This window comes from Macadamia integrifolia, chromosome 5 (assembly GCF_013358625.1).
Source record: "Macadamia integrifolia cultivar HAES 741 chromosome 5, SCU_Mint_v3, whole genome shotgun sequence".
Taxonomy (NCBI): domain Eukaryota; kingdom Viridiplantae; phylum Streptophyta; class Magnoliopsida; order Proteales; family Proteaceae; genus Macadamia; species Macadamia integrifolia.
In genome coordinates this window covers 37,598,858-37,623,773 of record NC_056561.1, presented here as the reverse complement: position 1 = coordinate 37,623,773, position 24,916 = coordinate 37,598,858, and the positions used below count along the sequence as shown (strand labels likewise).

Genomic DNA, 24,916 nt, shown 5'->3' with positions numbered 1-24,916 from the left:
AGCAATCCACAAGCTTTTGAACAATGCTCTAAAAACTACAAGCCAAGCACTAGCTTTAGAAGGTGTATCAATGGTTCAAATGCCAGATCTCCATCTAGAAATGACTAAATCAATACAAGGGTCCAATTTACAGAGGTCATAAGTGAACGACATGCCTCACATGGTACAATATGAGGAGATAAAGTGCAAAAACTGTAGAAAGATGTAGACAATCCCGGAGGTAACATAAGTGTAAAGATGATGAATGTTAATGAATCAGGGAAGGCCAGGTTCACCACGGAATCCAGGTACAGCCCTACTTCCAGTTTTATCTGAATAGATGTCAAAATCCTTCTGGCTGCCTTCAATGTTGCAAAGGAGGAGAACACACACAACTAAGGATTCAGCAAGCCCTACTAGTTTGAATTTCAATGTGCTAAACACTAGTTTGACCTGAAATGGGAGAGAGAATGAAAATAATATTGTCTGCACAAGGTATCCATCAAAATTAGATCCGTTCAAAATCAGTCAATAGGATGGAACTATCATGTAATACTTGATTAGTTGCTCAAGCAAATCTCCAAGAAACAGATAGACGTATTTAAATGGGTTCAAGAACTGAGAACTCAGGCAACTGAATGAGGATAAGATCACTCATCAAAGCTTGATCTTGATATGGAATAACAAGTCAAGACCTCCTGCTGCACACAGCAAAAGTCCAGATCTCCTGCTGCAAGTATTAATTTTCTTATTTTTGGGTTGTTATGCATGCGCACACATAGTAAAACAAGCATCCTGGAAGTATAGTCTAAGCCATTCAAAGAGTTTGAAGCCCTGATTGAGCATTCAAACATTTCTTACATGCAAATCTTAGCTCATTGTCTGTTCAATTAGACTTTCAATGACCTCCTGGATATACCTTCTCAAATTTGAGAACAGATACCAGGCCACAGGCAAGAGGAAAATGAGACGCATTGAATATTATGCTTTTCCCATTGATCAAGCGACAGCTCCTGGGGAGGAAGGGTGGCTTAAGGGAAGAAAGAGAAAAATAGGAAATACAAAGAAACTATTTATGAGCAAGGAATTCATAATCAGCAATAATAATCTCTGTTACAACATAAGATGGATTAAATCAACGAGTATGAAATAGGCCAAATATTTATCCGTGGCAGGGCCTTCAACAACTAAGATAAGGAATTTAATTGACCAACAATTCTGGTTTCACATGCTGCAGAACCAACACCTCAACCAGCCGCAAAGATGATTAGTATAGCTTCAACACACATCACAAACCTTTTGGAAGGAAAGATTCAGCTTCGATGACATCGCTAAGTGGTCTTAATGGACCTGAAGTTCCCAGAATCTCTTTGATAGTCTTGAGCAAGCAAATTCCAATTCAATCCTCAACCACAGTGTTGAAAACAAAACTTGGAAATACTGTGGTGATGTCCCTGAAAGATGATAAACATGTAAATAAAAGAGCATCAAGTTTTAAGATATAAACATGCAACGAACCAAGAATAAAAATGTGAGCTCAATAGGGATTCTATTTATATCAACCTACAGTAAACTATATAGAGTACATATTTCACGAAAAGATACTAGTTTTAGAAGCATAGTATACCATTAATTCACAAAATATCTACCACTTTTACACACCCTAAATCTAAAAATATGCATATTACCTCAAATATGGAAGAGTCATGTTCTTCAAAAGGTTGGGATTTCGAATAACAAAAGCTTTCCATTCCTCTTTGTTGATTTTACCATCCATGTCAGCATCAGCATCTGCAAAAGTCTGCTCAGAGATTGAAGATCTAAAGAATGATACTCCAGAACATGAAGCAAATAAAAATGATTTTCCTTCCTGGAAAACAAGATGAACTTGTCCAAACTCATGCCTTATCAATGATTGCTTCTACAAGTTCATCTGACAGATGCACTTCAGACTCCGACAAAATAGCAATTACCATCTGCTTAACCTGCAAGTGACCAGTGCTTAGATGATACTTTTCTATGTCGGGATCTCAACAAAGAAACATAATAGAACATATGATAGATCACAAATAAAAAATTAATGCAGAATCAACATGAAAGAATTGCTTCCTAAATAGAGATGGAATTGTGCTAACAACTCAACAGCGAATAAGTTTCAAAATCAAACGAGACTTCTGGTTGGAGTAATCCACTAACTCAGCTCCAGATCATCAAAAGAAGTAACTTAAGTAATTTTTCTTGGACAAAGTTTTCCTTGACTGCAAGGTGAGCTTCAGAGCGGGATCCAAGGGTCCAGAAATCTTTCCCCCCCCCCCCCCAACCCTCTGAGTGGCCTTGATCACCGGCAGTGAACAGATTCCCATTCACCGTGGGTGCAGGGAAACTCGATCAATTTTTCTTTAAGTAGTTTGGGAGAGTGAAATTTTTTTTTCCCCGTAATGAACTCATATTGCCTTAAAGGTTGGTTATAACTCAAAATCTCTATCACAATATATTAGGGAGAAAGAACTCTGCCAACTGGCGTTCCCTAGACCCAGACAAAGCTGGGTGTGAAAAGACCCAGCTGCCCCATGTGTGCTGGGTATTTCAGACCCAGCTGTGTCTGGGGGTAGTGGGCGTGAACGGGCAGAATTCCTCTCCCCTATATATATAATTACACAACCCATGAAAGGCGCTACAAATCAACTCACTATTCCTTTTCATGATCAAAATAAAGCAAACAAATATAAAAGTACTACCCAACAACATCTAAAATCAACATTGCTACTTTCCGTTATGTGATACCTACTAAATAGAAAATATGTTCCTGTTAGAACATGTTTGTTAGACTGAGATCATTTCTGGGAGATAAAAGAGAGTATGAAGGATTATATTTTCATAAATATGTCACTAATTGCCACTGAGGTGAGTTATAGGAGAAATGGTTTATAAAGGTAGAAGTCTCATGTTCAATTATCAAGAGGTCCTCCTCAACATTCTCTGCTCTTTTTGTGTACTCTCTGATCTTCTCCACACAGAAAAGAGCTCAAAGAAAATAAAAACTGAGGGGGACCAGTTCTGTGCACGCCTGGCATTTTAAATCTGCGGCACATCTGATGCAAGACTAGATGACTTTGAGGGAAGACACAAAAGTAAACTCTTTTGCTTTCCACATAATTCAAGCTTTTGCCCATACAAGTCATATGAGCTAAAATCTAGTCAGGTTAACAATATTTTTAGTACAAATCTTTGGCATACAATGAAAACCATCACTAAAAACCAACAGGGTAAAAGAAGAGAGACTCACTTCTTCCCGTTCAATATACCCTGTTTGTCTCAGATCATAAAGCCTAAATGCAACTGCAGAAAATCAAAGAAGACACAAACAAGTTACAGGCATGATGTATTTTAATTATATAAACAACCACAACATGGTTTCCAAACCCTTACAATCAATTTTGTCCTCCAAAGGAGCATAAGGATGGAAGACACTGAGTGCATGGACAAATTCATCAAAATCAATAACACCATTTCTCTTTTCATCGAAAATATCAAAAACCTGTTACAGCAAAGACAGTGACAGAATAATTAGCACAAACCTAAAACCGAAAAGAAAAGTACTTGTAACTTGCCAAGTGTAGAGTTTAAAATTCCAGTTGATGAGCCTCATTCAAGCTTATCAATCCCAAAGGGGGTGCTAATAATATTAATGACTCTATAACCATGGTATATACTCTTAGCCAATTCCAGCACCTCTCTATTCCAAAGAGTGATATAGCCATTTAGTAGAAGGAAGAACATGAAAGATAATTTAAGGCATGAACTTACCCTATCTAAGAAAAGATTCTCTCCAGATGGAGTCTTGAATAATGCCAGTCGGAGCTCTTCCTATCAAATAACTGACAAATTAATTATAAGCCTATTATGGCATGGAAACACTTTGTACAAGTCACGGAAAAAAAATACAAAAGTGGAAAATTAGAGATTTCAATTTTTTTCCAGTGAAAGTCACCAAATAATGAATTTTCAGTCGCTAACCAATCAGCAAAGTTGAAAAGTAAGAATATTATTCTTTATTTTTTGGACAAAAACTAACATGATTTATTATGAAGAAACTCCCGAATGGAAAATTTTTCATCAGGAAAAAGGTACAGTAGAATGAAGAAGGGAAGGGGGGGGGGGAATGATCCACCGAACATAAGAAAGGAACAGAGACAAGCTCTTGTTCTATATTACTGATAGCGTACAGGTCCCTATTCCCTTGATTTTGTTGTTAAATTTAATTTTTTTTTTGGAGGTATACTAGTCTAGTTTGAGAGTTGGTTCAAACATTGAATGAGTTATGAAATGTGTTTCGACTGAAGAGGATGTTCAGTTGGATTCTAATCTAACAGTAGTTAGACCTGATGGCATCTCTATGCATTCTTTTCAGATCACTTCCCTTGCAGAAACTAACCTTTTGGAAACGTTAATGAACTTAACAAAACAAGTAATGAACACAGATTAGATAATTACAAAATTCAAACCCATATTTTGAACAAAAAAAAATATAAAGTATTTAGAATTCGGACGACTAGAAATTCTCACCAGATGGAAGAAAAGGGAAAAATAAAATCCAGAGTCACAAAAAAGTTTGCCCTAGAATCACATATCACATAACATTAACATAATTCTCTTTCTCATTACCCTGAGGATTGTTCCTCAAAAATTAGAAAAAGAGTGTACCTTGTGTATTAAGCCATCGTCAATGATGGAGCTACTCAGCTTCTTGAACAGCTCGTACAGTGCTTCCACTTCGTTAATCGTAACTTCAAAGACAAACCCAAGAGAGAAATAGAGAGATAAATAAACTTCTAGAACAATTTCCCCATTGGATCAAAGAAGAAGAAGAATGTATTTATATTATTAAAGAACTGAAAAAAGGAACCCACATGGAGAACCCTTGGCGAGTTCAGCAATGTCAGGAGTTTTGATGCGAAACTTTCTCGGTGGACGGATGTCGAAACAACAACTTGCAGTGGATACCACAACTTCAATTAAGACAATAAACGGTATGACCACTGCGCACAGCCGCTCACCTATCGTCAGAGAGCTCGAATCCTACGAAAGTAGCAAGAAAAGCAGATCAGTCAAAGAATCCAACATCTCAGAAGGATAAAGAACAAACAAATTACCAAACAGAGGATTGGAAGAAAGAATTGAATTAAATCAATACCAAATTGCTGCTGTTGCTGCTGTTCTTGCCAGATTCGATTCTCTTTCTATCTCTCTTTAGGTCCCTCTTTGATCTTTCCATCATAGAATTTTGATTTTTGAACAACAGGCCAAGAGGGTTTCCTCTATTTATCTGTTTACAGGAAAACCAAAGTCTAGAAGTAAAGGATACATGGGAGGTTCCGAAAACAAAAGTGTACAAGGCAGAGGTAGATCAAAGGTCAATCACAGTCGTTACAGGTCAAATTTTATATCAATTTGAAACTGCCCACCCATTACAAGCTGCTGCTTCTGCTGCTGTTCTTGCCTGATTCCATTCGATAATCCATTCGATAAAGACGACCTTCGAGTCATATTACGGGTCGTTCATCTTTCACATTTGAACGAGAGGGTACCTTTTCTTTTTTATTTTTTTTTTGATGAAACGAGGGTACCTTCTCGGTAGGGATATCTGTGGAGAGAATGCTGCATGCTCACGTGGTCCTTGCGAAATGTGCAGGGGTAGGGTGGTCATTTTGCAATCCCTGTATCTTTGGCACAAAGAGCCAATGATTATGTAATAACCCTATGAGCAAGCCACAAGGTATATGTAGTACCATACAGTCTGGGTAGGGTCTTCTACAAGTTGTCAGATTTACGGGATCGGGTTCCGCTCTAATAATTGTATCCTCCAAGTCTCTCCAATGATTATTCAAAGGCGGCTAATACTTGGGGATTTGTGTCCAAGCATTCACAGCATTTGAATGAATTATTGGAAGATCGATGATGTTGGAGAGGATCCCAATCCCAATTTTGCTCCGTATGTTTGGTACAAGTTGTTGATAAAATTTTGAGTAGATAATCTTGTAAGGAAAAATCTAAAAGTGGATAATTTTGTAATTTTCTTTTTTTTTTTTAAATTGATTTCCGACCATTATGATCTGATTGTACCTGATTCAGAATTTTAAACTCCTGGTAGAAACCTAAAGATAATTTATTATTATTATTATTAAGAGATTTAAAGATCCTCAGTTCCTTGCTCTGGGGGTGGGGGGGGGGTTCAAGTTTTAACTTTTTACTCGATTTAGAGTGTGTAAGGACAAGAAATTGCCAGCAATGAATTAGAGGTATATGAATGAATGTCAGAATCACATCATCAATCCACATGGCATTACTAAGGTGGGTCTCTAAGGATAGTATTGTTTATAAGACCTTTTGCCTTGTTTGTTTGTTTCATCTATTGATGATTTTAAGAAATTATAATTCAAGTTTAAATTCTAAACCTAATACTCGATTCTATTCTTTAGTTTATATTTGAGAAATTTACATTTACTTCCCTGATGTTTGCCCTTATTATATTCACACTTTGCATTCATTTATTACAAATAAATCCACTCAAACCTAAAATCGCGAGAGACCTTTAAAGCTCAATCTGCCAGGGGAGGTGGAAGGGTAAAGTAGGTATCATCATTTATTGTTTGATTTAACAATCAAGCATTACCATGTGTGCTGACTCATCCAATTATGGCTCTTTAATATAAATATGGGCGAAAGGACTCTATCCTGCTGGCACAGAAACACCAGAATGTTGGATCAATGAGAGGACATGCATCAGCATCTTTAGTGCCCTGGTGTAGGGGGCAACATCATATATATATATATATTTTTTTTGGCCTGTCTCTTTTGTATTTTTTTTTTCTTCCACAATAGAATTTTTTTTGCTCCTTAGAGAAATGAACTCTATCAAGGAACGTAATATACACTAACACTTCCTTGCATATATCTCTTTACTCCCCCTATTAAATGATACATCTACCCTTCTACTGTGAGAGTAAAGAGATAAACTCAAGAAACACTAACATATGCTACACTCTCGAACAAAGAACTACTTTCCTTTTTCTTTTGTGGGTATAAGTTATGAAACATGCAGATATTATTCTTCATTGATTATTAATTTTTCTAGGTTGGTGTAGAGATATATGTGATGCATATTTATGTGAATTTGCTATAGCATGCTATCATACATGGATCTGATGGAGAGATGTGTCTTCTTCTTTCTTCTTTTATGACTATTTGCACTCATCTGTGTTAGGTTGTTCAGGCCAATTTCATGACAGGGGGAAATGATTAGTAACCAAAAAAAAAAAAAAACATTTTTGTGTTGCACCTGCCTGAAACTGATCCTTAAACCTCCATTCATTATCCTAACATTAACCCATACTTCTTGGTAGTGTTGTTTTTTTTTTTTTTTTTTTATAATAATTTTCTTCTCTTTTCTTGTTGAAATGTATTATGTTGGGGGTGGGGGAGAGGCTGGGTGGCTGAGGGTCTGCATGTCAACATAAAAAAAAAAAAATACTTTTTATGTTTTTATGTTTTGTGAGAACACATTTGAACAGAATATATATATATATATATATGTGACGTCCCGCCTATTTTTATGTTTTTATTTATTTATTTATTATTTTTTTTTTAATGAATCAGGTGAAAAATAACACATTTGGAATAATTTTGAGAAATAAATTGAAGGTGATTTTTTTTAACAGAAACCAAATAAGGTAACTAAAAGACCAAACATAATAATTAACAACTCGAATATTGCTGCCTCCACTACCACCAGCAGAAGAAATAGTTTTGTTGATATCATTCCATAAGTGATTTTGTTTTTTTAGAGGTAGATTTTATTTTTACAGTTTTAGCATACAATATCATTTTATACAGATTTATTACAAATTAACAGAAACATACAAAAATAATTCTAACTCAAAGACGTTGCCATACACACCCTGATTGTCTTTTTCAGAGAATAGGAATCCTATTTTTGATCATTTCAACCCCTTATTGTGAGAGTGGGGACAGGACCACCATACATGGCACCATGCATGGAACCTTTTATCAATTTGTTATTAAGTGTTTTAATAGGGTTGGATTAGGATTATATAGGATTATATAAGTCCTATTCTGTTTTAAGTCGTTTTCTAGTTTGTTATATTATATTATTAGTTAAATATTGCCTTGATCATTTCCTTTTTAGTGTTTAAATCTTTTTGTAGTCTTTTATGTAAGTTTTTTAGGGGGTCTATCTTTGTACACAAATTTGATTAATTAGATTTTGGCTTGAGCTTTTTCTTTATGTTGTAAGATCCATATTTATAATATGTAAGGTGCATTATTATCTTCTTTTTTCTTTTTTCTTCTCCTTCTCTCCATAAGTACTCAAATAAGATAATTTCACACCTCCTAATCTGACCACAAGATTTAATTAATATTTTGACATCTTGTTTTATAGTCTAAGAACTGTTATTGTCTAGAATTTTCTCTCTATTAGTTCCTTATTTGCTGTGATTTTTTTTTTTTCTTTTTCAGGATGAGAAAGAGAAAATATCATTAATTAGGAATAAAGTTCAACATGATGAGGTTAGGATCTGTAAATTTAGTTTTTTTGTTCATAGCTATAAGGCTATGCTTTTTAACAAAAATATCAGTCCCTTGTTAGCCTTGGGACAAAAAAATAGGTTTCAACTAAAAATCAGCTATATCAAAATATAAGGACTAGTGCTCTATAACCATGATTTGGCTCTATCACCTATCAAAAGGGGTCCCATCTCCTTTGCATCACTCCAGATTTCATCCACTTCCCACCCTTCTTCCTAGGCATGCTTCATCCCATAGGGTAGGCCTCTGATTGTTGCTTCAGTGATTTTTCCTATCACCATATAGTTGGTATAAAGTAAAGACACATCTTCCTGCTGTGATATTTGAGTTCCTGATTTTTGGGATCTCAAATTACTAATTCTGATCCAGCCATTCTTTTGAAGAGTTGTTCCTTAGGCTTTTCTATTTTATCAACTTCATTGTGATCCTTCATTTGAGTTTCTGAAATCTATACCTTTAGGTCTCCCCATCCCACCACACACCAACCCCCAACCCCCAACCCCCACCCCCCATCACCCCAAAAAAAAAAAAAAAAAATTATCCCTTTAGGCTTCTTAGAAACCCATCAAAAGAGAGAGTAAAACCTATAACTTCCCTGATCAAACATAAAAGTACAGCTGATAATGCAAGAGCAAAAACACAGAGTTTAAAAAGATTATTTGGAGTAGCTGTTCATCCTAAAATGAGGTAATCAGAGCACCCTTAAAAGACCATTCAGCATTTCATCATTATCATAAAACATAAAAATATATATATATATATATATATATATATTTATGTGTGTGTGTGTGTGTGTGTGTGTAGTGTGTGTGAAAAAGACCATTCAGTGTACTCATCTGTTTTCGGGTAAAAGCTTCTTTTTTGCCCGTATAGATTAAAAATAAATGTAGACATGCGTATACACAATTGCATACTGTTAGCAAGATTATTTTACAGATCAAAGGAACACATCTTTTTGCAGATTATTTTACAGATCAAAGGAACACATCTTTTTGCATTCCAATACTATTGTTGTACCATCGCTTTCTTCTTTCCTTTTTCTCTTCTCATTTTCTTCTTCACAACAATTAACAGCACAAGATCAGATGTATACATTGCCAATGCTTCCATGCATCCGTGAATGATCCTCCTCGCCACTCCAAAAACATGAAACAATTGTTTCCCCCACCCTCCTTCCCTCAGCTGAGAAACTATTATTCACAATTGACAATTCTCTACTGAATGGTTAAAAAATAAATTCCCTCCGCATTTTCCAGTCATTTAAAAAAGGATCCCCACTTCAATGGACAGAATGTTCTTACTTTGTTGGGTTGTGGTTCCCACTTTGAATGAACCAACAGCCCCAATTCGGTCCAATGATTTTTTTTTTTGTTCCCCTTCCTCTCTTCTAATGGATGCTCGTCTCAAATGATACCTGCAACTAGAGTTCTGCTGCCCCCAGCTTCTTTAAGCCTCAAGAAAAGTTGTCCGGGGAATTCTTGCTGCTGCTACCGTAACTTCCTCTCTAATTTGCGCCTAATGCCTAAGTTCTTTCAACAGCTAGGCGCTGAAGATGCTTGAGACGGAACATAAGCTGAGCGAAAGAGGGTCGCAGGTTTGGGTCACTTCACAGGCAACAAAAAAACTCATTAGATTAAATTACTGTTATCCAAGAATTAAATCAGTGAGGTTCATTATGACATTTTCCTCCCCTTTTTTGCTTTTTTTTTTCCAAGTCGAAAGAACCTCTGGTGAAATTCTTATCTCATTCAAGCATACCCAGGTGGGGACATACCTTTGCCAACAATCACTAATGATTTGCCCCACAATTGGGTCAACCTCTTCAGGTATATCAAGACGTCTATTTTGGAATCCAACGGCTCCAACTACCTGCATTGGATTCATCCAACTCCATGGCATTCGTAAGGTAGCCAACTCCCACAATATCACACCGAAACTATAAACATCACACCTGCAAGCAGGTTAATCTGATTTCATCAGCACAATGCAAAAGAAAAATTCAGCAGAACTGCCCAATTTGTCGAGGGTGTGGTTCCTGCAGGAATATAATCAATTTCTCTACTTACTTCTCATTGGATGGTTCATTTCTGAGAACCTCTGGTGCCATCCATTCTGCCTGCAATTCAACAGAAACCCCTAGACTTAGCTGACAACCTCAGACTACAATCAGATGTATATCTAATTTTTCAGTATTGAACAATTTTGTCAAAGTCCCAGGCATTATTCTTAGGCAACAAAAGTTTCTTGTTATTTTATTTTGCCCTACTTCTAAGTTGCTTCCCGAATAAAGCATGTTGGGAAAAAGGGGGGGGGGGGGAGGGGAGCAAAATAAAGCCATTTCTTTAATAAAATCCTTGATTATTTATTCCCCTCCCCCTTCCTCCAAAAAAAATATGAAAAGCAAGTCAAAATGTAATCAAGTACTTGCCAAGAAGTAAACAGGAACTACTGGACCTATGTTCAAAATGGACAAAAAGTGAAAACATAACAAGAGAAAATTAATCACAGATATAAAGCAATTAGTTGGAGTCTCCACAGAGAATTACCGTTCCAGCAGTAGATTTTGAAGACAAATATGTGTGATGTTGCAAACGTGATAACCCAAAATCACAAACCTGCACACACACACACAAAAAAAAAAGGATATAAAATATCAGAATCTTTTAGATGGATTTCTATAGGGAGGTCAGTAACAGGCCAGTACCTTAAATAGACAGAATTCTGCTTCAACAAGGCGGAAGAGAGAAAAAGCATAAAAAAGAACTGCACTACTACTGACCCAAAATACTACGTACTAACCAAAGAAAAGGAAGTTTGAAGGAATCATTTGAGCTCAACGAGCTCTAGTTTTTAATTTGAAGGTGCCAAAATAGGGTAGAGAGACTAGGAAATTGCAACATCTAAAAGAATAAAATTGTGCAATAAACAATTAATGTATTGAGGAAAAAGAATTAACTAAGTTATGTAAGTATAGTAATGAAAAGCCTAACTTGCTCGCTTAAAAATGTAATAATCAAGGTTCTTGAAACACAGGAAAAACTTGAAATTTCAAACAGTGTCGAGAGAGTTCTTTACGCATTTGCCAAGATTTTGTGGTTCAGAACCTGATACCCCCTTCAACGGTAAATCTCTGCTAAGTGTGACTAAATTAATTAATTTGAAGACAGAAGAAAGCGTGGAAAGTTCACCATCATATTGAAATCTATAATCAGCAGGTGCAATTAAATTATGGTCTACTGTTGAACATCCAAATATCAACTGTCCGTTAAGATTTAACAATTTAACATATGCATTAGTCTGTGATATCACTAACTATCAAAATTGGCATTAAGCAGACTTGGCACAGCTGTTAGCACTATCAAAATTGACATTCTAGAAAGGCATATAAATATATAATAATAGAAAATAATAAAGATGGTCTGAAAGCACTTTTAAAGCCAAATACTTGGTAAGAACCAAACCTTCACAACCCAGTCTTTATCAACAAGAAGATTAGGGGACTTCAAATCTCGATGTACTATAGTGGGATGGCTAGTGTGCAAGCAATTCATTCCCTTTGCCTGCGAACAATAAGGGAAACTTAGTTGGCATGCCTACAACCAGTTGCTGCAAACTTGGAATGATGATGATTTTCACACATATACCACATCCAGTGCCATTCGTAATCGAAGCTTTTCATCTAGTTGAACGTTGGGCCGATGCAATAACCTGTGTAAACTCCCCCTGCAGACAAATGGGATAGAGAGAAAATCACAAATTAAATGACAAGATTCATCAACTCAACAATCAGTGCTCACTACAAAGAACCAATATGGATGCTGTAATAAAGATAGCTTTTCCCACGAAATTTCTTCTGGGAAACTTTATGGTATGATGAGAACTGAAAAAAGAGAGTATAATTAATTTAAAAGTCATTGCAATGAATCAGAAGTCTCACAAAAACAAATTGAATGTTGTTTCCTGAGGCAAATATTATGAAATTTCTCCTCCCACATCTGCGGTGTGGAAACTCAGAAACTCTGAATCATCTTAGCAACTTAAATGTCGTCTAAATTTACCACCAATTTGAGGTGTCTGCCCATAGTTGTCAGGCTATGCCTAGTCGTCCAGGTGTCTTGGATGCCTTGGTCTCCTTGTTGGTGTTGCCTTGCGTCTAGACCACCCCTCCAATGCCTTGGGTTGCCTAGATGCCGTGACAACTATGGTCCTGCCCCAAGAAAATTCATATTCCCCGCAGACAGCATACAAGGAGTACAATCATCAAAAGTGATTTCACATTCAGTAACACCCCCCGTACCCCTTCTGAGAGAAAATGATTGAAGAAGCCATTTCATACAATACCATGATGAGAAAAATTAAAAAAAAAAAAAAGCAGCTTTGTTTATTTCTATTGAATAAAAAAAAAATAACAATCTCAGTATGCCATAAAAAAGGATAAATATAACAACCTAGGAAGAAACTCTGTCATTATTGACAAATTTGGAGGGAGAGTAACTGCTCCCATAAAAAGAACAATGTTTGGATGCCGCAGCCTTTGCATGATCCTAATCTGCAAAATAGCACCAGTAGACATTGGTTTCAATACTTTGTTAAGAAGATTGAAAAAAGTAAGAACATGATTCATACTGTTTTAGCAGTACATGAAAGAGGTTATCTTTCTGATGCTTACTTCACATCTGAATTGCTCCAATGCATCACCTGAGAAATCTTGGTTCAAGAATTTTTTCACAGCAACTTCCTGTTATATAGTACTAACTCCATCAAACCAATAAAAAACCAAGAACAATCTTGTAATGGCAGAACCACTCATAAAGCAAAGTTTCTATAACAAAAAGCTCCATGATCAAAAGTAAATTAGGATACAATTTGTGTAAAAAAAAAAATGATAATTGGCCATGGATTATCTTAATACCAAGATAAAATAACAGCAAAGAAAAAAAATTCAAATATCACACTAGCACTTCTAGTAATTACACATCAGCATATCAAAACTCCTATTTGACAAAAAATCTTCAATTGAGGAAGCTAAATTTGTCCTTCATAGGCAACCAAAGACTGAAGTACAAAAGGAGAAAGGGCTGATGAAGAAAGTCATTTCTAATAAAAAGTTACAAATTGATATAAATTCGATCTTTCCCACCCAATAGCTAAATAATTCAATTACAAGTCATGCCAATGTGGTTCTGATTTAAACATAAAACCAGTACCAAACAGGATCGAAAACAGAGTAGAAAAATTCCACAATTAAGAGAAAACACAGAAAAATAAGCAAACCAGATCAGGCTGAAAATCTGATCAATGTCTGGTCAAGTTCTCCTTTTAGAGGGTATAAACTTTGCTGAAAATTCCAGCAAGATCCAATGGTCAGATCTGCTGATTTGGACAAATCCTAATGGAACTAGCATAGGTCAAATTCAGTCAAAATAAGAGTTGTATGAATGATCAGAAAACATAATTATTAAACCCAACAGAATGGCACTTTGTGCTGTTAATTTCAACATAAACCAAAAAATAAAACTGTGAACTCAATTAGCCTTTTAGCAGCCCAAAACCCCCTCTCACTTGTACTAGGATTCTAACAACCAACAAACGAAATCAGATTTTGGAAACATAATATGAATGAGGGTACTGCCGACTGAAGAATTCTGGAACCAGAATTGAAATCAGCAATATAGAACACCTTAGATTCAACAATCTTAGTGAGGGTAGGACCGATGTAGCGCAGGAACAGAATCTGAATTCAACTGCAGGATTTAAAAATAGAATTTGAATGAACTTCAATAATGGAATAAGAGAATATAGGACTGCTGGACAGTAACTGGGCTTCCCACCGCAAGGTATTGATTGGATTCCACCACCAATCCACCTGTTGAATCACTACAACAGGGCATGTTGAATCACTACAACAAGGAGCATTCTGAATCACCATGGAACCAAAGGCAAAAGCCAAACTTTATTCATTAAAATTCGTGTACCATGCTGGTCCCCCTTACAAACTTATATAGAAGACACAAAAACAGACTTAAAACACTAAAAAGGAAAGGCCTAACTCAATCCTTACTAATAAGGTAACCTAAATTGACTAGAGAACTAAAATAATGAAGGAAACTAAATCAAGACAGGACTGGACTTGTAGAATCCTAATTCATCCTAACTAAAAAGCTTAATAACAATTAAAATAAAGAACAAAAGATACTTGACTAACTAATCTTGTAGACCCATCGAAGTGTCCCATTACAAAGAGAAGACAATGAACCAAAGGCCCAACACATACATAACCCAACCCAAACTTTATTTCCAAAATAATAAGCCCATTTAGGTGATTTAACTGCATCACATGCACTCTAATCAGCTCCAACCATCTAAAATTTGCAAGTTATATGTGTAATGATTTGCTTCTGTATTAATTGGATTCTGTTTAACAAGAGAATCCAAAGTAATCTTTCAAATTTATTTACCATCAAAGTTTCCAGATTCAAACTCTAAGAGCACTACTTATATCCAGTCAATTATCAAGTACAAGCTAAACAACATCATGTTGACAGAGAAAATATTTAATACATGGCATCCTGATGCAGATCAATTCCATGGGCTCAAGTATAGCCGCAGGAATCAAGGGGTTTGATCCATCATCCATCACATAAATACTTGGATCAGCCCATGGGCCACAGGGCCGACTAGCCATTGGGTGGGCCAGCCAACAATCGGCTGAGAGTTTCTGGGTCTCTCAAACCCAAATCGTGGGGGTATCTTGAACAGAAAGTTCCATCAAAATAGTTGAGTACTGTGCTGCAAATATTGTTAATTAATTAAGAATTGTTTCATTTTTTAATTTATTTTAGTCCTTTGTTTCCTTTTAATTTGATTACAAGTTGGACTACGTAATTACTTAAGGATTAAGTCTTAGACTTTCCTTTGGTATTTCTTTCCTTTTTTGTGCTCCACCAAGCACTATATATTTAATGGACCTACTGGTACTTCCCCATGATTTAAGGAAGATGAATGAAGCTTGCGTTGTTCAGTCCAATTGTACAATTATGTGACAGGCTAGAAGTGAGATACCTCGGGTGAGAAACCCATTACCCCTTTTTCTCCCTTTCTCCTCTTCCCCACTCGATCTCCACTCCTTCCCTTTTCCCCCAACAGAGACCCTTGTTCAGGCTGTTAATTACCTGCTGAGAGTCTGAGACTGCCATTAAAGTCTCCCAAATTGCTGCTATTGTTTGAAGACCTGAAAGCACCCAACCCAGTCCCTGCGATACTGGTTTCCTGGAGATTTTTGGCAGAATATTGAAGACCCCAGATCTCCTAACTTACTGATCGGTTGAGGGCCATCTTTTGGGGTTCAAACAGTCACCCTAGGAGTTCCACTCAACCAGAAGATCAGACTCATCAGAGGCCTGGTTCCCGAGATCTTATAATTCTTCCAATTCTTGACCTAATTCAAGAACCGAGATATCTCCAGATTCTGCCATCAACTCAAACTGATATTTTGGATGGTAATTCTTCACTATCTCTTGAGTCTTTCTGTGGTATTGGTTTTCAACTTATTTTCTGGATTTTCCCTAATTCTGGGCTGCTGCCTATTGTGAGAATTAGTTGGGATTGTGCCCTACTGTTATTGGGTATTACTGAGAGTACAAGGGGCTGTTTTATACATTGTTCACTTACTGTATGTCTGTAAGTGAGTTTTATATTCTGATATTAGTCCTTATGTCAGTACCTATTTGGAGTTGATTAGTGAGCCTATCTGGGGTTAGGGTAATTGTGTCCTAACCTTACATTACATCCTATCATGACAACTAATTTATTTTCTTCCTGTTGGAGTGGGGACTTGGGGGGATGATGCCCGAGAAGGAAAACTAATGTTTGCTTAAGAAACCAAGGTATTACTTACAGTGCCATTCCAATCTGCACGATAGACCTCGCCATATGAACCTGGAAGATTAGAAGTTAAGGAAAAGTGCACCAATAAATATACCTTAATAAAGCCTCACAACAAATAGAAGTCAGAAGCAAGCTTTTAAGTGTTAACATAAAGGTCAAAATAAGAGAAATCAGGATGACTGATATTGAAATTGATTTGATTTCAAGCATTTAAAACCATGCTTTAATGAAGTTGACAGGCCTGTGATGCAAATAAAACACAATAGTGGGCTAATTTTAGTAGAAATAAGTCTAGTGTTGAGTTCTATACATGTTGGGCATCTGGTCCAATGGGTTTCATTGTAATAGGAGACTTCAGAGGGCCTAAAATATGGGTAGGAGGTAGGAATACAGGATTTACTTCATGAGTTCAACTAAAGTCTTTATTTGGGTCAGTTTCTTAGTTAGTTTGTGTTACCTTATCAGTTCAGGATTGGTTTAGGCCTTTCTTTTTTTGAGTTTGAGTCTGTTTTTAAGTCTACTATATATTTTTGCAAGGGGCTACAGATACAGGAATTTGACTAATAAATTTGGCTGGTGATTCAGAATGCTTCTTGCAGTGGTGGTTCAGTAGGCTCCCTAGTGGTGATTCCAAGGTTGGGATACTGGTGATGATTCCTGATCATATCTTTTCTATTTCAGTTTCAAAAACCCAGAACTATCTCCCATCGAATTCTAGTTTCTTACTTCAATTTGGATTTCTTCAAATCTCTTGTTTTAAAATTGATCTCTGAACTCTAATTTCAGTTCTTTGTCCTGCTATAGTTCTGAATCTTGTGATGATTTCAAAATCTGAGCTTTCCAATTAAAACCTGAAATCTTTCCACAACTAGGATTCATATAATTTTCAGATTTCTGGTTCTGTTTTGGAAGTTCTGTTTCTATATTTTGTCACTGATCAATCAATTATTAAAGCCTTAGTTGATTTCTGTTTAAAGCCCCAATTCTGTCCATCGATTCTCCAGCTGTTGAACTATCCTTCCCCAAATAGGATTGCTCCATAAATGTGAATCTGACCATCAGATTTTGATCACTTTGCAAAATCTTCGACACTAAAATCAGACCTTTGACTTGATTACTGGCCAAATCAGACCTAGTGCCAAGGACTTCAGTATTGGTGTCAGTATCACTTCGGAAGGGTGATTTTAAGAGACAAATCGATACTTACCGATACTTACCCATATTTACTCCTAGGAAATGCATGGGGAGCCTGAACCTTGGACCTTTGAACTAGAAACCAATTTAGCACTAAGCTGCAGGTCATGTCATCAAAAGAATGGCATATTATATCTAACAGGGTTTTCCATTACAATCAGAGCATTTATTATTAGAAAAAGACTAGTGTCATGGTCCAAATTTTTCGGTCTGGATGGGATGCCAGACCATACTACCTTGAAACACCCCCAACCCAAATAAAGAAGAAAAAGAAGAGTAACCCCATGCATCAATCTAGAACTATTCCCGTGGTAGCAAGCTAAACACCATGTGCAGAATTTAAGTACTCGCCAGAAAGCATGATTAGCCTCTGTAAAAATAGTTAGAACTTGAAAACAATCCTTCACAGTTTTTCCACTCCATCTCTGAAAAAGGATTTAAAATATTGAAAATCTTAGAGCAGAATGATGTCTTACTTTTATAATTTCCACATGGTTCTTAAAAAATAATGATCTGTTTCAAGTAAGCATTTGATCATGAATTTTCTGATACTGATAGTAACATTTAACAAATATGCAAGTGCAATGAATCAACATAAGAGAAGATGGCTTTCAACTAGTAAATCTACTTCAAGATAATGAGCAACGAGATGATTTTTGTCATTTTTTTCTAGATAAATAAAAGTAAATGACTGCATTGCTACTTACCAAGACCAATTCGTTCACCAATTTGAAGATCCACCCATGGAATCTCTGCAACTTCATCAAGCATTGGGTTAATTTGCTCTCTCCGAAAACCACTGACAAAATGTTGATTGTAATTGGCTGGTTCAATTAATTCCTTGGCACTTAATTGATGCTCTTCCAAAGAATTGTTTCGTCCAGTTTCCACATTATTTACAACTCCTGCATTTCCTTGAGAATTCACCTCACCCCCAGCAAAAATATTTTCAAGTTCCTTTGGATAAGAGCCAACTGCACATGGTGCTGGACAGTCCTGGATTTTTTCTTCACATGCAGTTCTAACCAAAGATGAAACAAGAGCAGGAAGCAAGTCTACAACTGTGGAATCATCCTGGGCCATGTCATTACCTTTATTATTAACCAACATAAAACCCACACCCGAAGCCACAGGGGGTGAACAAACACCATGGCTGATAATGGTTTTGCCAGCATCACAATGAAGATCCAAACTGGAACAAGCAAAACCTGGTTTATCTGTGACCGAATTCAGAATTGGTTTCTCATTTTTAAGGCTAGCTGAATCAGATGCATTATCTTTCTTTTTCCCTGCCATCTCCCCTGTAGAAGTTTGTTGTCTATCTCGAGTTACTGGGTCCATGCCGAAGCGAAACTTATCATGAAAAAATTCTGCCCCATTATGAAACTTGTTCACATCCACAGACTGACTTTGACCAAGTAAGGTATGTTTTTCCAGGACCTGGGGAGTTAGAACAGAAAATAAATCTGGTGGAGGGGATGCACCACTCTCCAGCAAGACAGCATGAAGTTTCTGGGCAAATTCTGGGTCTTGTGCCGCACTAATCACATATTCAGAAACATCCTTTACTTTCACCTTCTGGGCAGATGAAGCTTTTACACCAGTGCCAGATGAACTCTCATGTGGTTTATGCAAGGACAGAAAGAGCTTGCCAAATTCATACTCAAATTTCTCAGTTTGATTTTTTTCAGAAATATTTGCATCATCCTTCTTTGCTTGAATGCCAATATCATCTGAACCCAACAAACTAACTTGGGAAACATGATCTAGGTGTCCAAATATAGTTGCTTCACTTGTTTGATTTTCAAATTGACAATTGACCTTGCCAAGTGCAAAACATGAACCCTCTACATTCTGTGCAATGGTAACAGAGCTCCTTACATCTGATCCAGAATTTTGAAGACAATTATTAGGTATTTCTGCAGGAATTAGGGTGCCTGGAGATCCCATTAAATCAATTATGTACTCACTGCATCATATAAACAGTGTGTTTGAATCAATATCCATTTTTTCCACATAGCTTTTAACATTTCAATAAATCAACCAATATGCTACCAGTCCTAAGAAATAATTGACCAAGTAAGGAGGAGGATAAGAATAGCTGTATGTATTTTATCAGAAAACTAGTGATATGGTAAGGCCCACCTTCCCCTAAAAAATTAGAGGGGAATATAAAGAATTATTGAATCATGTCATATTGTCTGTAAGAATAACTGAGAGTGTCAATTATGAGGAAACTGATATAAAAACTGACATGCAGTACTACAACTTGCAACATAGGAAAGCTTGTAAGTCATCGCTGACAAACTGGCACTATGCAAAAAGCAGGAATAAATTTGCAATCAATAATTAGAAAATAAAATGTTAACACTCTAAAGTGTAAAGAATAAAGTCTGTAATCAATATAATTACAGATGGAGCATGGCACTAGGGCTCTAGCAGAGCAGGCCAGGGTCTGTATTTCATACGAGAAGGATGCTTCCTTGCTGTCAAAGCTCAACCCGCAGTATCAGTCCTGCTTTTGACTAGACGGAGGATGTTAAAGAGGTAATTCAAGCTGTAAATGGCAGTCAGTGATGAGGTAAAGCACGAGGCAAGAGGCAAGAGGCAAGAGGCAAGAGGAAAGAGCCGTTATTTAGGATATCCAAAGTATTTCAATTGAGCTGATAAATGTTTAAATTGGTTTCCAGTCGGGTCCCGGTTGGGTCCGGTTGTTGGACCCTCCACCTGTGTTTTCACACTTCTTTCTTCTGTTCTCTCTATTACAGGATCTTTGTATCAATCAGATATTGTTTGTTTAACAAATCACTCTTTAACGCAAATGGGGAAAAAGAAAAAGACTGAAATATATTTAACATCAGCAGCATTCAATGAGCAAAGGATGAAGCATCACCTGTCATAATCAACTTTAATCAAATTCACTGCTCCATCATCAGTACCAGTGTAGTAGCTCCCCTTCACCAGCCTACATGGAAGATTGATCCGATCAGCTAGTACCTAGGGACAAACATGCAAAGGATCAGTCAGTTGACAAAAAAAAAAAACTGCTGGAAATCCATTGGTGGGAAAGAAAGCATGCAAAACAATCAGCAAGAATTATGAAATCCCAATCACAACTAGGAAAAAAAAATGCAACAATGAGCTAACTTTCAACAATTTAAACTACTGTGATTTTATCTCTGATGCTGAAATATTTTTGATATCCGGGTCTGTTTGTTGTGAGAAAATCAGAAACAAAGGTATTGCTGGGATTTTAGAGGTATCAAGTTCAAATTGTGGTTATAGAATTGAAAGTGTATCATAATTCATATGTAATGATAGGCTTAATGTATAGCTCTTGTCATTTACCCTGTTCGTTTGGTCCCCATTAGTTGGCTTCCCCAGAAATTTAAAAAAGAAAATAATCGCACAAATAGGGAGACGCCCACAGGGGCCTCAATATCATCTACCATCACAAGAATCAGCAGTATGATCCAGGGAGATTAAACAGACTCCGTGCAAAAGGTTTGGAACTCCGGATACAAGAAAATACAATCCCTAAAACCATACCTCTAGAGGATATCTTTCCAGATGAGAATGTCATAATGATAGAACCAGAAGATCAAGACTAGGTCTGGCAACTGTGCTTGTTTGTCTATTTATCAACACTGATTGTTGTGTGCTAGTTGTTCAATACTCCCAAAAATAAATGTCGTTTAAACTTCAAACAAAAGAATTGATCCGAATGAAACCGGTTTTTTAACACAACTTGGAAGTTTCTTCCTGTACTGCATTCAACCAATACAATAAATTGATAATGGTCCTAATAACAGGAAAAAGTGAGAAAGTCCCCAAAAAAGTTTGTACCAGGTCCACAAGGCTCCCGCCACAGCGGGGTCTGAGGAGGGTCATAACGTAAGCAGCCTTACCCCGTTCCACGGCGAGGCTGTTTCCTGAATTGAACCCGCAACCACTAGGTTGCAATGGAGAAACCTTACCGTTGTGCCGAGGTGCGCCCTCGTGAGAAAGTCATCTTAAATCCCAATATAACGAGAAATGTAGGGAGCACCGTATTCATTTATAAGATGCTACTGAAATAAATATATTCAGAAGTCACAGGAACAATCAATTTTCCTTGTCATGGCCAAATTCATGAACCAAATCGAGAAAATGTGGAAAATAGAACAGATGAAGAGTACTCTTACATGACCACTAGGATTTGGGATATGATTTGCCAAACAATTTGAAAAGGAAAAATGATTAGTGCATATCAAGTAAAAGCATATTATGAGGTCAACGAGAATAAGATGAAAATTTGAATTTCTACGATTAGTCGATTACAAGTTTACTCTACATACGGATACAATGAAAAAGCATGGCACTACCTTAAAGAGCAAGGCCCTGTGACAAGAAAGTCCAACATCCAAACAACCAAGAGGAAGAATATTTGTGTTCAATGAATTTCGTAATTCGTAACTCCTAACTGTCCACCGTCTTAACATTTCATCAGCATCCACGACTGGCCCTCCCATGCAACCAACAACAAGATCTGCAATCTTCTGGACTAGACCACTTAAAATTGGACCAAGCTCTGCAGTTTGGCATTCTGATGCTATAGAAACTGCTTTTCTCTCAAGCTGTCGAAGTGCAGGATCAGCACTTCGGTTTACTAGAATCACTTCATAATCAACATTTTCTGAAATGGATGTTGCTTGAAGATCTACCAACAATGGAATTTTCCCTTCCATGTTTGAGTTTGAGGTAATGCCATAGACATCATAGAATCCATCCACCACTCTTTCATCATAATTTACAAAATTGTAGTTCTGCACAGAGGAAACCAGGAAAATAAATAGACAATTGATGCCAGACAGAAGGTATGCACATCTATATAGATTATAGAAGGCTCCCTGATAAACAATAGTCATGATGGAAGGGTATCAATAAAAATGATTTCAATCCTTCAAGAAAAAATATTAAAGACAGAATCACCTCAGATAAAACAAAAAGTGCTTATAATATTATCTTCAGGATTAAAGCTTGGTGCATCTATCCAGTTCAAACCCTTGCCAGATGCAGCAAAAATGGTTATGTCACGTTGAAGTTCATTGACAAACATAGAAATAAAACCACAGATGAGATTGAAGGTCCTTAAAAAAAAATTAACACATTCACACTAGTGCTCCATTTATTTCAATAGAAAATATTATCTTGAAGTTGCTTAAAAACAAAAGGAAATTTAATTGGTCTAAAAAAGCAGAAATTATTCTACTGAACTACAATGTAAACTTTTGGAAATTGACTTACATTTTGAAATTTCTAGATGTTGACTTCCAGAAAGAAAGTAGTGGTATCTTGGTCCATGAAAATTTAACTATGGAGGATGCCAATCCCATAATATAGTTGAATTATTTTCCTCATTCAACCATGCCTAAATGTGCTTGTCATTCACAATTAAGAAAAGAGAGAGCAAATGACATGGAAATCAAAATATTTTTTTTATAAATGAAAGTCGAACTTCTGGAAAACAATTTCCACAAACACAAATGGAGCTTTACCTTTCAAAAAATACTATTATATCATGAGGATTTGTTAATTAGGAACCCGTGAACAATGATACATGTGAGAAGAATATTACTTTCTCTCATTTCCCCCTTGGAACTAATCTGCTCTTTTTTCTTTTGTTTTTGTGCGTGTTTTTTCTTTTTTTTTTTGGGGGGGGGGGGTGAAGGAGGGTTTGGAGGGCATAAAAGATCAACCCTATATTTCAACCGCTGCAAAGGAGTTTACAAATGTACTTTAGACACTTGTTCAGAATGTATGTGTGCCTACCCACTTGTGTCTTTGTTGAATTGTTGGAAAGCAGTTGTACATTGAATAGCGGTAAGCATCTGATCGAACTCAAAGTAGCTCCAATATACGATTAACTATGTTGTTCGATTTGGTCTGAAGTCTGAACAGTGCAATAGAAGGCCATACACATTGGAGACTATTGAAAGGTCCCAATAGAGGAGCGGAGAAGTGAAAAGGACATAAATTGAGTAAGGAAAGCTTCCACAGAAACGATAATTGAAATATATGAGACACAAGTCACAGGACATGAAGAAAGTCAACTGCCAGAGTAGATTCCAATGACCCCCCAAGAAACAGTTTGAAGGAAAAACACTCACTTCACTAATTTCCCAAATTCCAGGCATCAAAGTTAATCACCCACTGCCGCCCCCCACCCCCCTCTCACACCCACCCAAAAAAAAAAAAAAAAAAAGTGGAAATTGGGAACCGAGTAAAGAACATAGAACTTCAATAATAAGTGAAATTGATGCACCCAGCAAATTCAATAGGCAAAAAGCAAGTGCCAATAAGCATACCAAACAGATCCCCACAACTCAAAAGTAAGAGTACGTTCAAAAGAAGAGAAGCCCTAAGTTTACTACTAACCCAATAGCGAAGCGAGAGGTACTCGACAAGGGTTTCATCGGCAGCGACAGGAGGAGGACAACCCAAACTCATCCGCTTCGCCGCCTTGATCTGGACAGCTTCCTGGTCCTGGCGGGCATCAGGATCAGATGCGCTGATAGCCAAAGCCAGCTGCACCTGAAACTCATCTTCGAAAAAACTAAAATCAGCCGAACTATCCGATGATTCAGCGGCAGTAACGGCTCCACCCGCCCTTTCTGATGTATCGACAACTCTATTCCTGGAGAATGCAGAAGGTGTCGACGAAGATAGTGAAGCCCCCGCCAACGACGACGGAGACGGAGACGAAGACTGTGGTGAAGTATTGTTGGAAGGACGGATTACGCCCAATCTGTGGTGTTCATCGACTCCCCCACCGATGTGTAATTTGCGTAGCAGATGCTTCATCCTCGACATTTGATGATTGATTGATGATGGCTTGATGGGATCACTCTGCTCCTTGCAACTGCATCGCTTCCTCTCTCTCTCTCTCTCTCTCTCTCTCTCTCTCTCTTCTTTCTCTCTCAACCGACGGAAAGAAAAGACCGAAAATAATTTTGAGAAATTTCTGCAAGAAAGAAAATAATATATTATTATTAGAAATCCATGATTTCGTTGTGTGTGTGGTTGTCCAACAATAATTACTAGTTACCTAATTAGATAAAGTTAATCTTCGTTTTGTGAGAGCGAAAGTATAAATCAGGTATAACTAATTTTTTGCCCTTTCCCATTTTATAGTGCTTTCTGGATAAAATGTTAAAAGATAAATTATTTCCAAAAACAATTATTTATTTTTCTCTGACTTTTGTTTTCC

At 36.8% G+C, this 24,916-nt stretch overlaps 2 protein-coding genes across 10 annotated transcripts; both read right to left on the bottom strand.

The window, feature by feature from the left end:
• Positions 1 to 1,051: 1,051 nt before the first annotated feature.
• On the bottom strand, positions 1,052 to 5,584 carry LOC122080041 (calcineurin B-like protein 10). 8 transcript variants are annotated; one of them, XM_042646900.1, is made up of 10 exons: positions 5,411 to 5,584; positions 5,174 to 5,327; positions 4,890 to 5,058; positions 4,684 to 4,766; positions 3,787 to 3,846; positions 3,403 to 3,517; positions 3,266 to 3,318; positions 1,884 to 1,964; positions 1,668 to 1,780; positions 1,052 to 1,433 (listed from the first exon to the last, which is right to left on the bottom strand). In XM_042646900.1, the coding sequence occupies exons 1-10, from the start codon at positions 5,524 to 5,526 to the stop codon at positions 1,379 to 1,381; spliced, it is 999 nt and encodes a 332-aa protein (XP_042502834.1). In that variant the 5' UTR covers positions 5,527 to 5,584; the 3' UTR covers positions 1,052 to 1,378. The 8 variants fall into 8 exon arrangements, with proteins under 8 accessions (XP_042502834.1, XP_042502839.1, XP_042502840.1 ...); XM_042646905.1 differs by having other exon boundaries at positions 1,668 to 1,770; XM_042646906.1 differs by having other exon boundaries at positions 1,668 to 1,770; positions 1,953 to 1,964.
• A 3,841-nt stretch (positions 5,585 to 9,425) lies between these two features.
• LOC122079254 (serine/threonine-protein kinase EDR1) lies at positions 9,426 to 24,663 on the bottom strand. 2 transcript variants are annotated; one of them, XM_042645561.1, is made up of 13 exons: positions 24,085 to 24,660; positions 22,032 to 22,472; positions 20,561 to 20,664; positions 18,375 to 19,636; positions 16,484 to 16,524; positions 13,256 to 13,324; positions 13,035 to 13,135; positions 12,231 to 12,309; positions 12,048 to 12,146; positions 11,133 to 11,201; positions 10,653 to 10,702; positions 10,361 to 10,537; positions 9,426 to 10,190 (listed from the first exon to the last, which is right to left on the bottom strand). In XM_042645561.1, the coding sequence occupies exons 1-13, from the start codon at positions 24,517 to 24,519 to the stop codon at positions 10,109 to 10,111; spliced, it is 3,009 nt and encodes a 1,002-aa protein (XP_042501495.1). In that variant the 5' UTR covers positions 24,520 to 24,660; the 3' UTR covers positions 9,426 to 10,108. The 2 variants fall into 2 exon arrangements, 1 of the variants encoding a protein (XP_042501495.1); XR_006140377.1 differs by lacking the exons at positions 9,426 to 10,190; positions 10,361 to 10,537; positions 10,653 to 10,702; positions 11,133 to 11,201 and having other exon boundaries at positions 12,089 to 12,146; positions 13,227 to 13,324; positions 24,085 to 24,663.
• Positions 24,664 to 24,916: the final 253 nt, after the last annotated feature.